Source organism: Trichosurus vulpecula, chromosome 3, assembly GCF_011100635.1.
Source record: "Trichosurus vulpecula isolate mTriVul1 chromosome 3, mTriVul1.pri, whole genome shotgun sequence".
Classification (NCBI taxonomy): Eukaryota; Metazoa; Chordata; class Mammalia; order Diprotodontia; family Phalangeridae; genus Trichosurus; species Trichosurus vulpecula.
The window spans coordinates 347,519,220-347,538,107 of record NC_050575.1 but is presented as its reverse complement, the minus strand read 5'-3'; the positions used below and the strand labels follow the sequence as shown (position 1 = coordinate 347,538,107).

The following is an 18,888-nucleotide window of genomic DNA, read 5'->3' as shown; positions in this document are numbered from 1 at the left end:
AAGAGTAAGCTCAGTAAGTGACTAACATATATGGTGCTCAAGGAGGCACCCAGGCTGCAAATTCTTCAGCACGCATTTAAGCAGTGGAAATACAAAGAAAGGCAAAAATCTAGTCCCTGTCTTCAAAGAGCTTACTTTATGATAGGAGAGAAGAATAATTATATACATACAAGAGATATATAGAGACTAGATAGAAGGTATTCTCAAAGGGAGAGCACAGCAACTCGGGAGGTTTGAGGGGAGAGAGAGTTAACTTCCCAGTTCTACCAGTGTCCTGACCCACAAAATTTTGTGAGCCAACACTGTGTTGCCCCACAACCCTGGGGCAAAGAAAAGGTATTTCAAAGCTGCCAAAGACATTTTCTTGAAGTGCAGGTCTGACTTTATTATTTCTCACCATCACCACCCCTACCCAGACACACACTCAATAAACTCAAGTGGCTCCCTAGTACTTCCAGGATCAAATATAAAATTCAGCTTTCAGCATTTAAGGTTATTCACAACCTGCCTCCTTCCTATCTTTTTTTAATTTTCCTATACGTTTCCCTTATATGCTCTCTGACCAAGCAACACTAACCACCCAACCTTGCCTTTTAAATGGCTACTGTTCATGCCAGGGATACTCTCCCTGTTCCCCTCTGGCTCCTGGCTTCCCTGAAGAGTCAGCAGGAGGTCTTTCCCTCCCCCTACTAGTGCCTTTTCTCTGGCCCACCTTCCATTTTCACTGTCTCTCTTTCATGCAGTGTTATCTGTATACTGTTTCCCCCATTAGACAGTGAGCTCCTTGAGGGCAGGGGTTGTATCTGCCTTTCTTCATATCCCTCGGGTTTAGCACGGTGCTTGGCACATGGTAAAAGCTTGGTAAGTGCTTGCTGACTGACGTGCTAGATTGCTTGATACATCTTGGCTGTGCCGATGGATAAGATGCTTTACTTCTCAGGCAATGCTCTCTCCTTAGAAAGCACAGTGTAGGTGCCAAGCTGTACTGGCAGAAGAGGTTTCTTCAGCAGCAGTGCCCCACTCCACGGAAATCACAGGTCTGACCACACCCCCTCCCAAGGACGGGGAAGGGAGGGTAAAAACTTTTCTGGAGCAGGAATGCCAAAGACCAAAGTTTGCAGACTATTTTATTTAAACACCAGGCAGGGATGCTGTTGACCTGTTCCCGAAAGACAGCCTGTGAGTACTACGCTGTGGATAGGATGGTGCTCTTTCTTTCAGAGCATTTCCTTATTCATGGGTCAGTACTTTTGTAAGTAGTTTTCATGGAAATGTGGTATGTCTGGCGACATTCTCCTGTAAGTGAATATTTTCCAGCTATGACTTCTTTGCATTTCATTGGACAATCACCAAAATAAAAGCAAGTTTACTGCATGAAAGTTTTATTATAGAGAGTAAAACACATGATTCCTTCAATAACTTTCTGAACTCAAAGCTACAGACACACTTGATCTGTAGAAAGTTGTAGTTTAGAAGGGCAATGAACAATGTATTTATATACCGCAATTACAGAGTACTGGTGAAATGTCATATATAACTCATAAACTGGACTCATGCCTGACTCATAACTCACACCACTGAACTCAACTATGCAGAGAACCACCCTATCCTTCAAAGGTCACCAGAAGACAGGCCTGGAGAGGAGACTTGTGCTGTACAAAAAGTGAAATGGTTTTCTAAAGAGTTGGAGAAATGGCTAAATATCTACTAATGATAAGCCAATTTCACTCAGAAAAGTTTCACCCAATGGGTCAAGTGAGGCTCTTTGGCATATGTCTCCCCTGAGGGGATATACAGCAAGTTGTTCAAGAAGAAATATTCAGTCTCCTTAGTTATAAAACAGGCAGCAACTAAGAAGGGGCATGTTCAGGAAACACCTGATAACATGACTTGTTTCTAATCCCTGGATAAGTTCTCATGTATCTGAGCTACGATTAGTAAAAATGAAATTAAAATTTGGTGTCCAGTGAGATGCTCACAAAACACGAATGAGATCTAGAGTTATCCTAGATCGAGGAATATCAATATTGATCACTCTGACTTCCACTCTCTCACCAGGGCCCAGCCCAAGACTCCTCCTCTTCTTCACTTTAGAAAGCTTTGCTTCTGTAACATTTCGGATTGGAATCAGCCCTGACTTGCCCACTCCTATATCCACAAAAATCCCAAAGAGAGTAGCATTCTCGACTTTTCCAGTGAGAACTGTCCCAACATTCAGATCTTCTAGGCAGACTATGCTCCTCTTGAAGTCAGGTTTATCGAAATCTTTAAGGAAAAGGGGGAAAAAAGACAAAATCAAAATCAATCACACTATGGTATTTCCTAGTTAAAATATTAGTCAGTCAATAAGTACTTGCTGAGTGTGCCCAACCCTACAGGAAGCACCATGGAGGACCCAGAAGGACCAGAAACTCTATCCCCAGTTAATTACAATCTAGTTGGGAAAGAGGACAGAAATATGCACATTAAACAATTTGAAGAAACTTATTAAATAACACATTAATACAATACCAAATGAGTCTAAAAAAGTGAAAGGCCATGGAGTCACTCACAGCTAGATGACAGGGAGATAAGAGCATGATTTTAGTCAAATGACACCAAACACTCATTCAATTCCGAGAAAGATGTAAAACAGGTGATTGGAGGCTCCATCTACCCACAAAATTCTCAGATTCATCTATCTATCCAACATGTCTTGACTTCCTCCTATGCTTTATAAGGCCTGGCCCTGGAACACGGGGGAAGGAGGCACCTGGGAGGATGTAAAGATGAAGAAGACACTGGTTCTGCTGTCACACAGTCTACTTGAGATCAATGGAATGGTTTCCAGAAAATGTCCTTGTATTTACACTATCACTTGTGACCAATTCTTGACTACTTAGATTCTGCATTCTTCTTATCATTTTAGAGTGCCAGAACTGGAGTCAGGAAGATCTGAGTTCAAATCCGGCCTCAGACATTTAAAGGACAAGTGTGCCTTCGTCTCCTCATCTATAAAATGATAATAACAACACTTACCTCCTAGGACTGTTATGAGGATAATATTTGCTTTAAAAAGCTCTGCAAACCCTAAAGCACTAGATAAATAGAGCTATTATTATTACGATTGTTACCATTATTTTCAATCTATATTCATTAGTTTTCTTCTCACAGGACAGAGAGAAAGGGGGACAGAAAACAAAACTGACAATGGAGCTGGCTATTTGTGAGCATGCTGCTCAGGTAAAAAGGACTGCATATGGGAGGAGGCAGGAACCAATGGCTGAAATGAAGCCTATGGGTTACCTGTAGATTTCATTTATCCTTCCTTCCCCTTGGCTTCCTTTTCTAGGATTGCCAAGCATTGACTACAGCAATAAAGAACACACTCCATATTCAAAAACTCCACTTATGATACCTCTTTCTATGCCCTCTCCCTTCTCATGCTCTCTTCCTCCACAGCTGTCATGCTCCATCCTGACAGCTCACTCAAGTGGTCTTTTACATTTGCCTCAACAAGTGGTCAGCTCTTTTCTCTATTTCTCAACCTATCACACAACGCCCCCCCCCCCCCACCTCAACCAATCATAGCACAACTGAGAATTAAAAGAAAATTCAGGTTTTTCCTTTAAACACACACACACACACACACACACACACACACACACACACACGCATGCACAAATCTTTTTCCATACCACAAAAAAAACATCTGAAATTTGAACAGACTCTGTATGTATGACATGTAATTCTGCAGAGAAAGAATGTGCCTCATTATTTGATGGTGATGCAGTGAATTCCAAGAGCAAGAAACCTGTCGTAATGTAATGCCACCCTGAGAAAGGGCCATGTCCATGCACAGTAAAGCCACAGAGCGGATCAGGCCCAAGGACAAGATAGGCTGTGAGGCCCCACAGGAATTGTTCTATGCTTGAAAACTCTCACCTCTCCCCTTTCTTGCAGGCAACCAGCTGCTTTGGATTCCCTAAGGATGCCTGATCAGCTGCTTAGTTTAATTTTGCATGGAAAACGTGAGTCAGAAACTACTTAACATGTTCCTAAAGACAGCTTGGGCTGAAAGTTCTCCTTGAAAAGTCTGCAATATCAACATTTTAACACTTTGACAGATAAGCCTAATCCTGCCCCTAATCCAAGTTATAAAAACTCTAAGTAGTATCTACCAGAGTGTTAATCTAAATGGAATTGGTTATATCAATTGAAAAATACTTAGGAAATATGAGAAAAAGTTTAGGAGAAGGTGACTGGGACTCTGGGAAAGTAAGCACATTGAGAAAATGTAAAATGCAGAAAAAAGACAACATAAATCATTTAATACTTCCAAAGACTAATTGGGTATTTACTCTACCTACACAGATTAGAATGCCTTTAAACCTTAAGAGAGTATGGTATTCATGAATTGCTAGTTGAAAAAAAAAATCACCACTTGGTGATGAGCCATTAAGAACTTAGTGAGACTGGTCCATGAACAAAAGATACCCCATCCAAGCCAGGCCTTTCTAGCTTTATAGAACCTTCCAGAACTGCAGATGGTATATCCTCTGAGAACCCGTGGGCACCTCCATGCACACCACAATAAGGTATAGGACAACTTCTGAGCAGGACTTCAATGGAAGATTAGACAAATTACTCAACTTTTCTAAGTCTTTTTCTAAGTAAAATGAGGAGATTGGGTTAAATGAAAGCTTAGATTCTTTTCAGCTCTAAATCTTATAAACATACTACCTATGAATATCATGATTGTTGGCAATCTTAAGACACTTTGGAAAATATGGTCAGGTAGATTCTGCTCATGGGCACTCTTCCCTCTTACTATGGTTCTTAAGAATCCTCTCACTCTCTGGGTGAAAGTAAAGAACAATCTGAACTAGGAGAAAATAAATACAGGAATCAATCTAATTTCTTTAGTGCTGTTTTGACAAACATCATGCAAGGATCTGGAGGCAGTGATTTAGAGATTGGAAAGGTTCTGAACTAATTTTCACAAAGGCCTTCTGAATTCTACAATGGATGATGGTATTAGTATAAGATGGTATTTAGAAAAAGGCATCATGAGGCATGTGCTTGAGGACAGGGGGTGACACACATATGTATATTTGAAGATAGTCAGTTGGTATAACGGAAAAAGAAGGGGAAGGGAAGGGAAGTGAATAAGCTTTTATTAAGCACCTACTACATGTGAGGCAGTGAGATAAGAACTTTACAAATATTATCTCATTTGTATAAATGGAAAAGTTAGAAACCCTGGCCTGATGCCACCTTAGTAAGTCACTAACTACATTTGCTCAGCTTCCTTCCCTGCTATGAAGATAAAAAATATCCACCAATCGACAAGCATTTATTAAACACCTATTACATGCCAGGCGCTGTGATACGCACTGAGGATACACAGACAAAAATGAAACAATTTATGCCCTCAAGCAGTGGACATCGCAAGAGGTGTATAAATATGCTGACATACAATACGTACAAAATGATTGGGAGGATGGCACTGGAAGCTGGGGTACAGCCAGCAAAGGCTTTCTGGGCAGCACTTTGAAAGAAAGAGCAGATTCCAACCAAGGAGAGGAAGAAGGGAGAGCGCTGCAGGCACAGAGGACAGCAAGCGCCAGGATGAGGAGATGGAGTGTTGCATGCAAGGAAGAGTGAGACAGTCCGTTTGGCTACGCGCAGAGTCAGTCAGGCAACATGTGTCTGATTAAGCATTTACTATGTGTCAAACACTGTTGATGCTGAGGATAAAAAGAAAGGCAAAACTAGTCCCTGCCCTTAGGGACCACCCCTCCACCCCAATGAGGAGGACAAGATGTTAACAACCAGGTGGTATACACATGATATTGAGTAGAGGGAATGTGAGATGGGAAGGGCAGGCAGGAACAGCTGGGGCAGGGCAGACCAGGAAAGGCCTCCTGCGGAAGGTGGGATTTGAGGAAAACAAAGAGGTACAGATGAAGAGGAAGGGCATCCAGGCTTGAGGCACAGCCAGTACAAAAGCACGGAGGCAGGAGATGGGAATTTCATATTCTAAGAACATCAGGTTAGCCATGCTGCTGGAGAGCCAAATACAAGGAGTCCAGGAAGCTTTAAATGGCAAAAAGAAGGTGGTGATGGTGTTAAAGGAAAGCTTGGTTTGGGCCTTGCCCTGGTCAATGAGGCAAACTCAAGAAAAGAAAGGTAAAAGGATCTTATTAGCACACCAAGGCAGCAAGCAGTTGGGTGCAGCCTACAGATTTCAAACTAAGCTAGTGCTTTTATATAAACAGGAGTAAACAACTTCCATACGAAGGCAAAAGTATGTTAACTGGTACACATAATCACGAGGAAATGGGATTAGTCCTGCCTCTGCTCCGCCTCCATTACAGTATCAAAGGAAGATGGGATTAGTGCCAGGATGTGCAAAGGGTATTTTGGACCACCATCTCCCACTGGTTGACATGACTGAGTGACCCTAAAGTCTAAACAAGGTCTAAACGTGGAGTCACTCAGACTAACTGCACAAGTGTCTATATTTACATAATCTAAATTATGTCATCCGTATTAATGGAGGTACTTGGGAGCCAAAAATCTCATTGAGCTGTGGAATGATGCATAAGGGTGGATAGGTAGGTTGGCACCAGCTTGTGAAGGGCTTTAAAAGATAAACAGATGAGCTTATATTTGTTCCAAGAGGCAAGAGGGAGCCATTGGAGTGTACTGAGAGAGTAAAATGGTCACACTAGAACTTAAAAAAAAAATGATTTTAGTAGCTGTGTAGACAATGGATCAGAGAGGGAGATTTGAGGGACAGAGACCAATTAGAGGATGACTGAAATGGTCTAGTAAAGAGGTTATGAGGACTTGAACTAGAATGTGACCGAGCAGCTGTAAGGGGAGAGATGAGAGCAATATTGTGAAAGCAGAGAGAATAAGATTTGACAAACGGAGTGAGGGAGGAGTAAAGAGTGAAGCATAAGACTATAGTTGAAAACTGGAGTGTCTCAAAGAATGGTAGTGCCCTCAACAAGAACAAGGAAGCTCAGATAAGAGGATGGTTTTGTGGGGAAAACGAGTTCAGTTTTGGACATATTTTAGTTCAAAATGCCTATGAGACATCTTGTTGATGGACAAATAAAAAAAATAAGTACATGAAAGTGATGAAACAGGAAAGTGTGAAAAAGTAAGTACAATAAATGCAAAAAAGTAAATACGATGCGTTAACAACATTCACCCCTTACCTGTTCGGAAGTCAAAGCTCTCAGGCTGACTCAAACCATCAATGATGATTTGCAATGTATGCACTGTTGTTTTCAAACTTTCAGCAATTTCTTCTACTCCTTCCTTTTGAAGAAGTGAATTTATTTTCTGCTGCATTTCAGGCTTTCCGATTTCACAGAGGTTGCCACCAACGAGAGATAAAAACCTTTAATAGTTAAAAACAAAACAAAGAAAAAAATCTCTTAATATTTTTACTCCCCATCATTCACTGTTTACCCCTCTATTTTCACTTGTCTCTGAAACGTGTGCAGATCCACAGATACGACCGAAAACTCGGGGATCATTTACTGTGTATTCTAAACTATGCTAAATGATGTGGACTATTAATTTTACTTCCATCTTCCAACATTTCTTTACTTTTACACAATTTATTTATTTATTTTTTTATCTTACATGACATAGAGGATAGAGTGCTTGACTCGTAGCCAGGAAGGCACAGGTTCAAATTCTGACTCAGACACTTACTAGCTGTGTAACCCTGTGCAACTTTCTCAGCTTTTCCTAGCTTTACTTTCCTCATCTGAAAAAGGGGACAATGAGTGGAGCCCACCTGACAAGGCTGTTGTGAGGATCAAATAAGCAAATGGACCTAGGGAGTTTTGTAAACCATAAAGCGCTATATTAACGATCCACTGCTGTTGCTGCTGCTGTTAGATAGCAGGGACTATGTTGGAATCACCCTCAGAATCCGGCACAGTACAAAATACAAAGTGATGCTTAATTAAAACACCACTGAAGACAATTTTTCTTGGTTTCATGTGCTGAAAGAGGCTGCAACATGTAAATCTAGGAGGAATTTGGAAGAACGATGGGCTGGTTCTGTGGAGAAGGGTGAGAGGTAGCCAACCAGAATACTCCACTGGTACTCTCAGGATGTTAAAAGGAACTGAGAAAGGCCTCCAAGACAGTGGGTGGGTCCCCTTTGGTGAAGTTATGGGAGGACATGGCTAAGAGTCACAGAGGATAGTGGCGGTCTGTATCACTAGAAGGAATTTCTGAAGCAATAAAATCACAGATCCATTTGATTATGATTACTGGGAAAAAGAACTCAATCTTTAGGAGCTGGAAATACATTTAGAAAGAATGCTTCATTCATAAAACTCAAATACAGAAAACAGCGTAGGTATATAGAATTAGGCAGATTTCAAACAGTATATATCAACTAAGATTAAAAATAAAAGGCCCAAGACATGAAATAAGTGACTGAATTGGTTCATCTGTTTCACAAATGAACTGAATGGAAGTCCCTCAAATTTTCCGAAACACTTGTCTAGAGTAGCCTATTCAAATAAAACAGAGCCATCCATTACAGTGGTGTTATTTAGCTCATGCTTTCAAAATCCTCCAAGTAGGAAAACTGGTTGGGAGCTAAATTACTTAAGGGGAGTAGGAGGGGGGAGGGAGAGATGGTGAGGGGGAAAGATTAACTATATGAAAACCAAACATATGTGTTGTTTTTGACAGCTGCATTACAGCACCAACATGACTAACACAAGTGACAGGGAAATCATGTACTCTCAAACTCAAAAATTGTTCTTAAATGGCATCAAAAGTCACATCTTACATAATCTAAATTATGCCATCTGTATTAACTATGTTCATTGTTATAAAAACAAAAATAATTATCTTTAATTATGATGCCAAAGGGGTGGGAAGTAAAGAAAGTGCAATGATTAGGCAACAGCTATAAAATAATTACTCAGGTATTAACACTACACACACATATCAACAACATATGATAAAGTAAATACACTTTCATTATATTTACCATTTCCCCTTGGTTGTATGGATACAACTTAATAGCTCAGTGTCTGAAGTTAAGCAATAGTTGATTTAGGTATTTTATGTTAATGAACTTAAGATGCATTCTATATCTGAAAGCTGGGCTATGGCTTACTTTCTTGAAATTCCCAATATTGGTATTTAAGGACCTGGGAGGGTGGGGTAATATAGTCCAGATCTGTGATTGTATTAGGGTGAGGAATTTCTGGCACTACACTAATACTGATGGGCAACTCATCTGACATACTAGAGAGTTGCCCAGATCACAATGGCAGCACGTCTGAATCAAAATCTGAACCCATGTCTTCCCAATCTAAAGTCATTTCTCCTGTCATTATGCTAGGCATAATGGTATTTCTAGATCTTTGAATTTCGTTTTATTGATTAATGGCATTTTAAAAATGCCAACTAGGTAAGCAGGTAGATAATGATACCCTCAAATCCTTTCTTTCATAACTAAAAGATATTACAGCAACACTGGGGTTAAAAAACAAAGAAACTTGATGGGAAACCCTGTCCTCAATCAGAACTGGGGTGTGGCCCTTTGGACAGGTTGTTGTAGCACTGCTGAAAAACTATTTTTGATTTCAAAGCTATGTTGCTCTACCTTACTGGAAAAGAGACCCACGGGTTCCAGAAGGGGTTGTTACTCTCCTACACAGTACAGAAAATTTCTAATTTACGACTTAAACACTGGCAAACTGTCCATGGCCAAAATTTCCTCAGGTCTTGCCCCACAGCTCTGGGAATAAAAGCAGCTTTTCAGAAAAAAATCTTTACAAACATCTTTCCTTAAAACATCTAGCACTCAGGGTATTAAGCCGTTTTACCTAATGGGCTAAAGAAGTCTGAAATAGACAAGGAAATAAAAACCATCGCTGGGGATTCTAATTTAGGAGAATAAAGTCCCAACTTCTTAAAACAGCACTTACAGTCCCCTACAGTCCCCAACATACCCTTCCAGCTTTGCTCTTCCACTATTCCCCTTGACATAGTCTTTGCTTCAGCCAAGTTGGACTATTAGCCAGTTTCTAAACACACAATGTGTCTTCCTTGTTCACGTTATTCTTTTTTACCCAGAATATCTTTTCTTTTACCCTTGCCTGTTGAATTAATACCTGTACTTCAAGGCTTAACTTAACTATATACATATCTATGTATGCAAATATACATCTACATATATAGTTTTCATTAATATATACACATGTGTGCACATGTGTGCTTCCCCCCTTTTCCTCCTTACCTCCCCATTGAACATGATCTTTCTTTCTATGTTCCCATAGTGTCTGGCTTGGAGTCAGGAAAACCTGAATTAAAATCTGGCCTCAGACACTTACTAGCTGTGTGACCCTGGGCAAGTCACTTAACCCTGTTTGCCTCAGTTTCCTCATCTGTAAAATGAGCTGGAGAAGGAAATACAAACCACTCCAGTATATTTGCCAAGGAAAACCCCAAATGAGGTCATGAAGAGTTGCACACAACCGAGCACCACCATACCATTTTGATTGTTCTTTTCTAATAGCACTTTTAACTCACAGTATTATAGTTTCTTATATGCCTTGACTTCCCTATTAGATAAGAAATTTCTCACATTTCAATCTCCAGTACCTAGAACAGCAAGCACTGAATCTCTGTTGACCTGAAATGCAACTGGTAGTTTGAGAGGAAGAGAAAGTATATATATGTGGGGTGGGGGGGGAGGAGGGGAGAAGAGAGATTGTATGAGTATGTGTGTTCATGCACAGAATCTCCACAGCACAGCTGAGAAAGTTAGCTGCTAACTGTTGGTGCTGAAGGATGGGCTGTGGCATGACAAGGTCCCGGTGACAGGAAACAGCTGTCTGAGTTCTGACTGACATGGCAGATGTAACATGACAATCTTTACTAACAGCCAACTTCCTTATTCAACTTTCTAAATAATCCATGCTTTGCTGACCAAGCTTCCCTGGCATTCGCCCTGTTTTATTGGACTACAAATGGATGGCTATTAGCTGAGTAACTTTCAAATACCCCGGCTGTTTCCCCTTATCTACAGTCTATCTATGGCCAAATGTGCCCTGTGCCCCATGCCCCATTAAAAAAAAAAAGGTTGTATTCACATATTAAATCTCTAACCAAGAGGATTATTTTATTATTAATAAATGTGACTAGAGGGACTAAGTGTCCAACTACATTGCACAAGAACTAGTAATCCAGTGGAGACAGCACTAAACTGAGAGCAGGCAGACCTTGCCTTCAACATCACCCATGCCCCTCATTTGCTTGGCTATTTGTGTGTGAAAAATTAATTTGACCTCTGGGCCACAGTTTTTTACATGCAAAACAAGGATGAGATATCTGCCCATAAGTAAGGATGATGAACAGCAAAGAGAATAAATGAAAATGGGTTATAGTTTTCCACAATCAGGGACCACCCTACCCTTCCATCCTTCAGTTAAATATGCAAAATACAAAGTCTCCTGAACACCTGCTGTGCTGTCTAGTCTCCAGGCTTTTGCTTATTCTCAAGGCTTGTAATGTTCTCCCTCCCCATCTAGCCTACTGAATTCCTACCCCAATCCTTAAAGCCTAATTCCAAAGAAACCTAACATTTCTCTGATTCTCTTTCAACCTCTGCCCCCACAACACTAGGTGGGTGGGAGTACTTGTATGGTACTTCCTAAGAGGCAAGTACATAGCACTTAAATACTTGTTTTGTACCTTTCTACTGAAATTGTTGTGTTATAGTTTTATGTTTGTGTCACCCTCCTAAAAAGTAAACTCCATGAGGGTAGGAAGTATGTCTTCTCTGAATTTTTAACTCCCTTTGCACTTAGCATCGAGATATACACTTAGCAATTTGTTGAATGAATGAAGCATATTTAAGCTCTTTAGAATAAAGGTGCCATACACATTCAGATTACAATATACACTGATATTACGATTTTTATAACTGCCTTTTTGAAAATAACCACACCAATGTAGATACAAATTGAATGGAAAAGGGCTAAAGAAATCTTGGTAACTGAACGTAATCAAAATTACTCTGCAATAAGAAATGATGACGATAAAGAATCATGGGAAAGCTTATGAACTGAGGCAAAGTAAAGAAAGCAAAACTAGGAAAACAGTAAGCACAATGACCAGAACAATGAAAACGCAAAGAATATCCCTACCTCCTCCTTCCCCCTCCCCCGCCAAAGAAACCCACAAGCTTGGTCCCAAAGAAGAGAAAATGTTCCTCTCAGTCTGCTTTGCAGAGATCTGGGGCTGGGGTGTAGGGGTCACATGGATTGTCAGACTCAGCTCCAGTGTTGGTTAATTTGACTGAACATTTTTCTTTCTTTTTTCATATTCTTTGTTATACAAAGAAGGATTTCTTAACAAGTCTGTGAATTTCATAACAGCATTTCAATATAGTTAGTTTCCTTTGAAATCCTATGAAAATAGTTTAGGCATTTAAAACCACTCTTTTTAGAAGTGTTCCACAAGTGTCCCCAGACTGTTGCCAAAGAGGCTTTGACATTAAAAAGGTTAAGAACATGCCTGTTTGAGGAGAGGAAGGGGATGGTACGTATTTGGAAAAGAAAGTGATGTAAAAATAGAAGATAGAAATTTAAAAAGTAACAACCATGGGAAGAAAATGGCTAAACTGACAACATGAAGTTACCAAAATGACTCAGGCCTTGCTGCTTTGGATTACTGACTTGTCTACGGCATTAACTCTCTGGGCTGAGCAGTGATTTTAAGTAGTGTCAGGCCACACATAAATCTTTCATTATCAGTCTAGGTCTAGGAGCTGCTACAGGGGCAAAAATTTCCACAAAGAGTGAATAAGTATTAGCCTCAATATCAGAAACATTTAATACAGCAAGCTGACTTGGATCTTTCTGGCTTTGTATGAGGGACTAGATGCTACCAGTCATTTCCACATTTTAGAAATCTGTTTATAGTGGTTACAGATGTGGAGGGGAAAAAGCAGCCCGGTTAAGCTGTATGCATACTTTATAAATCATTTGCACTCTCACCCAAAGCCTAAGGGCATTTGCCACAAAAATCAATAAAAAACACCAAGTTGGGGTCAGTGCTCATGCTGCACATTGATCCACTCTATTTTGATACAGCACGGCTAAGAACAAAGTTAAATATTTTTTTATTTAGAAAACTTTGGTAAAGTTACAACAAGGTTGAGTGAACAGGAAAATGGCAATCAAAATAATTCAGAGAGAAAGGAACCATAAAGTAAACTAGGTGGAGATTTTATCCAAATGGCTAACCTTAATCTTGCTAGATGTAGCACTACGTGGTATGGTACCATGCCCATTTAATAGCTCCTATTGCACTGATTATACGAACACTCCCTACATATACCCTGAATTCTGATTGTGGGAATATGCATTATTGGCAATGTTCAAGACAAAATTTAGGAATCGGTTATGAAATTTCAGCCTTTGCAAATCAAAAAGGTTCACATTTCCAGTCTCAAAAAAAAAGTTTCAAATGAAACTGTTGCCTTCAAGACTTGGAGCATAAAACGTTAAGTGACAAAGGGAGACAGTGATTAACAGCAGCTAAAAACAAATAGTTTTAAAAATTTAATTAATTAAAAATCAAGTGATACTTTTTCTACTATACAATGTCACCAGCATAAATTAATGGGAAATTATCCTCAAACCGGGGTAAATTTCACCAAATAGTGATTTTAAATAGAAATTTTTTTTCCAAAGTCAATGAGTCAAACTCTCATTTGCACCACTGAATGTCAGCAGTTTTTTCAGTCTAAGAACAGTAATGCTGAGCCGCTGATGTTTTTTATTTAATACATAATTTCATCCATCTTACTTAAAAGTTAAAAGTAGCATAAATGCAACAAATAAGCACATCATGTTCTTTTAGCAACACATCTGTACAAAGTTAAAACACAGATCTCATGATTGAAGATCATGCCTACTTTCAAACACAATTCCAAATAATCAGAAATGACTAATACTTTTCACAAGAATCTTATGCCTTTTCTTTTTATAGACAATAAGAAATTTTGTACAAGATATAGCAATTCTCTAAAACTTCGTAAGACTTCAGATGCTGTCACTTTTATGTAATAATTTCCAGCAACATCATTTAGGAGCTGAGAGGTCTGGGTTCATTTCATTAAAAAGCAACATAATATGCAACAGAATGAGTAGTGATGCAATATAATCACTTTAAAAACAGCTTAATATTAGCATGTGCCTTGTGGGTGAAACAAATATGATTTTAAGTCTCAGAGACATACTATGAGGGTAAAATACTTCCAGTTGTCTTTATTCACTCTTAATACTTAAGAGTGAATACTATCATAGGTGATTTTTATACTCTAGTTTTAATCAATGTTAAAGAAAATTTTAAAATTCAGTTATTTTTAAACAAATATGTATGAATTTGAAAGCTGTAATTCCTACTAAAAATTAGTGTGAGAATTGAATAAGAAAAGCAACCTCAAAAATTAACTCTTTGAGGGAAAATCAGATTTTAAAAATATAATTTTAGTGGCATACTTTTTCTGCAGAAAATAGAAAATATGCTTAATATTCTTCACATCACCACTAACTGCAAACAATTCATTCTCAATACCAACTTTATGGGTTTAAAGAACTGAATACAACAACTGAATCTGCTTAACATTCATATTTTAATTACACCAACTACTCAACTTTTTTGAACCTTTATTTCTTCAATTAAAAAAATGAGCATAAATAGTAGCCTCTCTAATGTATGCAAAGTGTTTTACAAAGCTCAAAGCACTATAATTCATTCGAACAATTATCACTAGTAATAACTTAAAACGAGGCAGCTAGGTGGTGAACTTGATAGAGTACCAGGCCCGGAGTCAGAAAGACTCATATTCCTATGTTCAAATCTGGCCTCAGACGTTTACTACACTTATGTGTGACCCTGGGCAAATCACTTAACACTGTTTGCCTCAGTTCCTCATCTGTAAAATGGGCTGAGAAGGAAATGACAAACCATTCCAGTGTCTTTGCCGAGAAAACCCCAAATGGGGGTCGTAAAGAGTCAGACACAACAACATAGTTGGGCAAGTCGAATTATAACGTCATATGACTTTCTGTCTTATAAGGCATTACTATGAAAATGCTTGAGATCTGAATTCAAGTGTGACCGAAGGAGGAAAAAATTCTATTGTTGTTCCCTTCTACACTTTGCAAATGAAATGAACTCTTCACAGGCAGTTAGAAGACAAACATTCACCTAAGATTAAATAATAGTGCATTCTCCAAAACGTCTGTTGTTTTTGTGGTGACATCAAAAGTGCAACAATGTAATTGCCATTTTCATCACTGTCTTTCATGGCGAACTTCTGTCCTCTTTGTTATAGCGAGGGTTTGTGACATAGGCAAGTTTTTGATGAAGCAGAAGATGAGACGTACTTAAAATGATAATAGATCAGGGTGGGGGTGGGGCATATACCCACCAAACACACGGGAAAATAACAGAGCCCAATGTACAGAGATTCTGAATGGCTTTTCACAGCACATCATCAAAACATAAAGTAAAGAAGCTAGTTCTCAATAATGGTTTGCAGCTGATTTATTTCTAGGTAAAGCAAGCTAGGCAGTTAGGTGGCATAGAGGATAGAGTACTGGGCCTAGTCAGAAAGACTCACCTCCTTGAGTTCAAATGTGGCCTCAGACCCTAGAGAACTCACTTAACTGTTTGCCTCAGTTTCCTCATCTGTAAAATGAGCCAGCAAATGCTCCAGGATCTTGGTCAAGAAAACCCCAAATGGGGTCACAAAGAATTGGACACAACTGAAATGGGCAAGCTAACCCCAAAATTATTATACTCTGCATACAGAGCAGTGGATGGATTCTGATGATACAAGTTCTGATTAGACAGGGGTTTTAAATAGTATATAGCTTTTGGGTGTTTAATGTTTTGGGTCTTAATGTTTTCACCTTGTACTAAAATGTCTTCTGAGGTCATCATTCTAAATACAAAGAAATGAAGCAGTGTAAAATAACCATGAAGAATACAAGAGAGAAGCTGTCACAGATTAGGGACTGTAGTCTTTGTCTTTCAAAAGACTTGGTTTATGAGCATGAGCCTATTACCTGCTTCTAACTTCTAAAGAGCCTACTAAATGTTTCCTTCTTTTTTCAGAGCTCTGTTACATATGCACGGAAACTGGATACTCTTGGCATGCTGCATTAATTGTATACTGGGCCATATACTATTGGAGGCTGTTTTCAAGTTCACTGTTTCCAGCAATTTAGTACTTCGTATCGACTTTGTAAGGAAATGTGCTGCATAGAAGTCCTATGAATTTTTGGCTCTTAATGATGATTTTTTTTCTTAAGAAAGCTTTACGTCATCCCGAATTTGGATGAATCTTACACTGGTATATTATATACAAAAAGAAATAGTTAAATTATTTTCATGTTGTTTTAGGAGTTAGTTTGGAACCATTTAAATCCAAAATAAAAGATGATCGTAGAAAAAAAAAGAGCCTTATTAAAACACATTCACACACTTAATTCATATACTGAAATGAGCACTGTGCCCTTCAAAATCGTTCCCTTTGTGAGTTACAAACTTAATGCAAAGATACTATCACTGTTCAACACTCTTGGAACTCTTCTTTCAAAACTGCTTTTGGACCCACCCCAGGAAAATGAGTCTCTTAAGGATGAATGTTTGCCATCACTGAGGATGGTCAAAATAATGAGATAGGTTTAGATAGCAATCCTAAACACAGGTTCTAGAAATATTTTGAGCAATGGATACATAACTGGAATAGGTGTATAGCTTTACCAGGTAGCCATTATGAAGTACATATATTTAAAAATATAATTCCTGGGTGCATGCAGGAATTAAAAAATTGGTCTCATTTCTTTATGGCCATACCTCATATCTTGAATTATATCTATAAGATCAGAATATTAAATGGGCTCTCAAGGATACTACTTTGAAGGATGACACTTATTTACATATATAAATTCTGTTATATTTGCTTAAAAGTACTCTAATTATCTTTTCTCACACCTTCTACAGTCAATTGTGAGATGTCCAAATGTGAAACCAGAAGAATATTAGAAAAGTAAAAATTGCAACATGTCAATTTTCATTAGTTCTCCTGCTCTGAGGGATTTATAATTCAGGCAGAAGATTTAAGTCCCAGCTGAAAACTGGCATCCAATGTTACGGCCTGGGAGCAATTTATTATTATTCTTAAAAAAAAAAAGTTTGTTTGGTTCTTAGGTTACAGGGTAAGAGTTGGATAAAATTAAGTTAGTGGTTTCAAAGACTATGGAACTTCTACAGCTCAAAAACATTGTGTTTAGAACTAATATAATTTAATTTGCTGGCTGTAAAGCCATAACGTGGATTAGTGGCTGTGAATATTTAGGAGAGGAGGAGAAATCAAAATGCCCTGTTTGGAAATACAGAGACTAGTGATGGTAGAGCTGAAACGAAACAGCTCTGGTACTAGAAAAGTGTATGATGCATATAAAAGGAATGAATCTTCTCCCTTTTACAAGTGACATTTTTAATATGATGGCAAAGAAGGGACTTACTCATGGTTACAATGCAAACAATGGAGAATAAAGCCAAGAATCTAGATCACTTGCCTCTTAAGTGGCTGGTGCCTTTATAGCCATTAATTTACTTTATAAGAGACAATGGGGGATGGGGAGTTGCTATCTCCCAGAAGGTGCAGGAAAATACTTTGGTTTTAACTGGCAAAAAACAAAAGCAAAACTCACAACCACTTTTACTAGTACCTTAATCAAATGGGCTCAGCCTGCAGGTGGTATCTTTCCACTGAAGGGGCTGACTTCAATAAAGTTATTCACATGTCTGTTACTGAAGACTATACTACTGTTACATGGTCTAATTATGGCTACGTTAGAAAATAATACTAAATATCTGGCAGCTTCAGAATCGTGGCTACTAGTTGATAGATATGGCAGTGACACAGAGTGATGATTTTTTCCTATGGCTTCTGTGACCAGATGTAGGATAAATTTTATTTTTTAAAAATGAAGATCAACTTTCCTATGGTAGAGATCCTGATTGTCTTAGCACCATCTACCTTCCTTGACCATAAATCTAGGCTCCCAGAATGTCAAGTCTTTGGGTAGGAATGGGAAGATATTATTGGGAAAGTCATTCTAAGCCTATTTTCACATCTATAGATGTGGCAGGAAAAGTCCAGACTAGGTAAATGGTGATAAATAGCACTTTATGATTTATATAGTATTTTACATACATTAGCAAATTTCATCTTTATAATGATTTGGTGAGGACTGCCATAGTTTCTCGCACATTGCAGATGATAAATGATCACTGGATTGGTTTACATCGGGTAGATGCTTAAATATTCAAATGAATCTATGACTCCATCTACTTGGATGTTCCTTCCAATGAATTACATTGCAAACTATCCTGTGCCACTCTGGTTCATGTCTTCCCATAAATTCTCCAAGGTTACTGACCCAGTGTGTTGGGGTCTTCTTTGCATTTTCCTGATATCACGAGGATACAAGTGGAGCATTCATAGGGTGCCACCTTTTATCCCTCACATTAACCATGCACCTACTCATCTTCTTCACTTATATATTTCTATTCGCATCGGGTGCCTCTCCATTGCTCTTTCGGTGGAAGTGAAGTCTCAGGATAAGAAAATACATAACTGCTAATTGTCAATGGTGGGATTTGAGCTCCAGTCTTTCCTGGCTCCACAACCAGTACTGTTTTTCACTATACTATGTTAATGTTCTGTGACCGTGGCTTATGCACGAATGTTGCCCTCTCTATTCTCCCAGATTTTAGTTTACTGAACTTGAGAGAAGTGAAAAAAGCAGAACTTGGGTC

The 18,888-nt window shown here is 38.7% G+C and overlaps 1 protein-coding gene across 4 annotated transcripts in view; it reads right to left on the bottom strand.

Moving 5' to 3' along the window:
• Positions 1–1,365: 1,365 nt before the first annotated feature.
• The window catches only part of SRBD1 (S1 RNA binding domain 1), a 345,104-nt gene continuing 327,581 nt past the window's right edge, over positions 1,366–18,888 (bottom strand). For all 4 annotated transcript variants that reach the window (XM_036752226.1, XM_036752227.1, XM_036752228.1 and 1 more), the window contains 2 exons: positions 7,212–7,396; positions 1,366–2,265 (listed from right to left, as the gene is read on the bottom strand). In XM_036752226.1, coding sequence (XP_036608121.1) covers positions 1,976–2,265; positions 7,212–7,396 — 475 coding nt within the window. In that variant the 3' untranslated portion in view covers positions 1,366–1,975. The remainder of the gene's footprint in view (positions 2,266–7,211; positions 7,397–18,888) is intronic.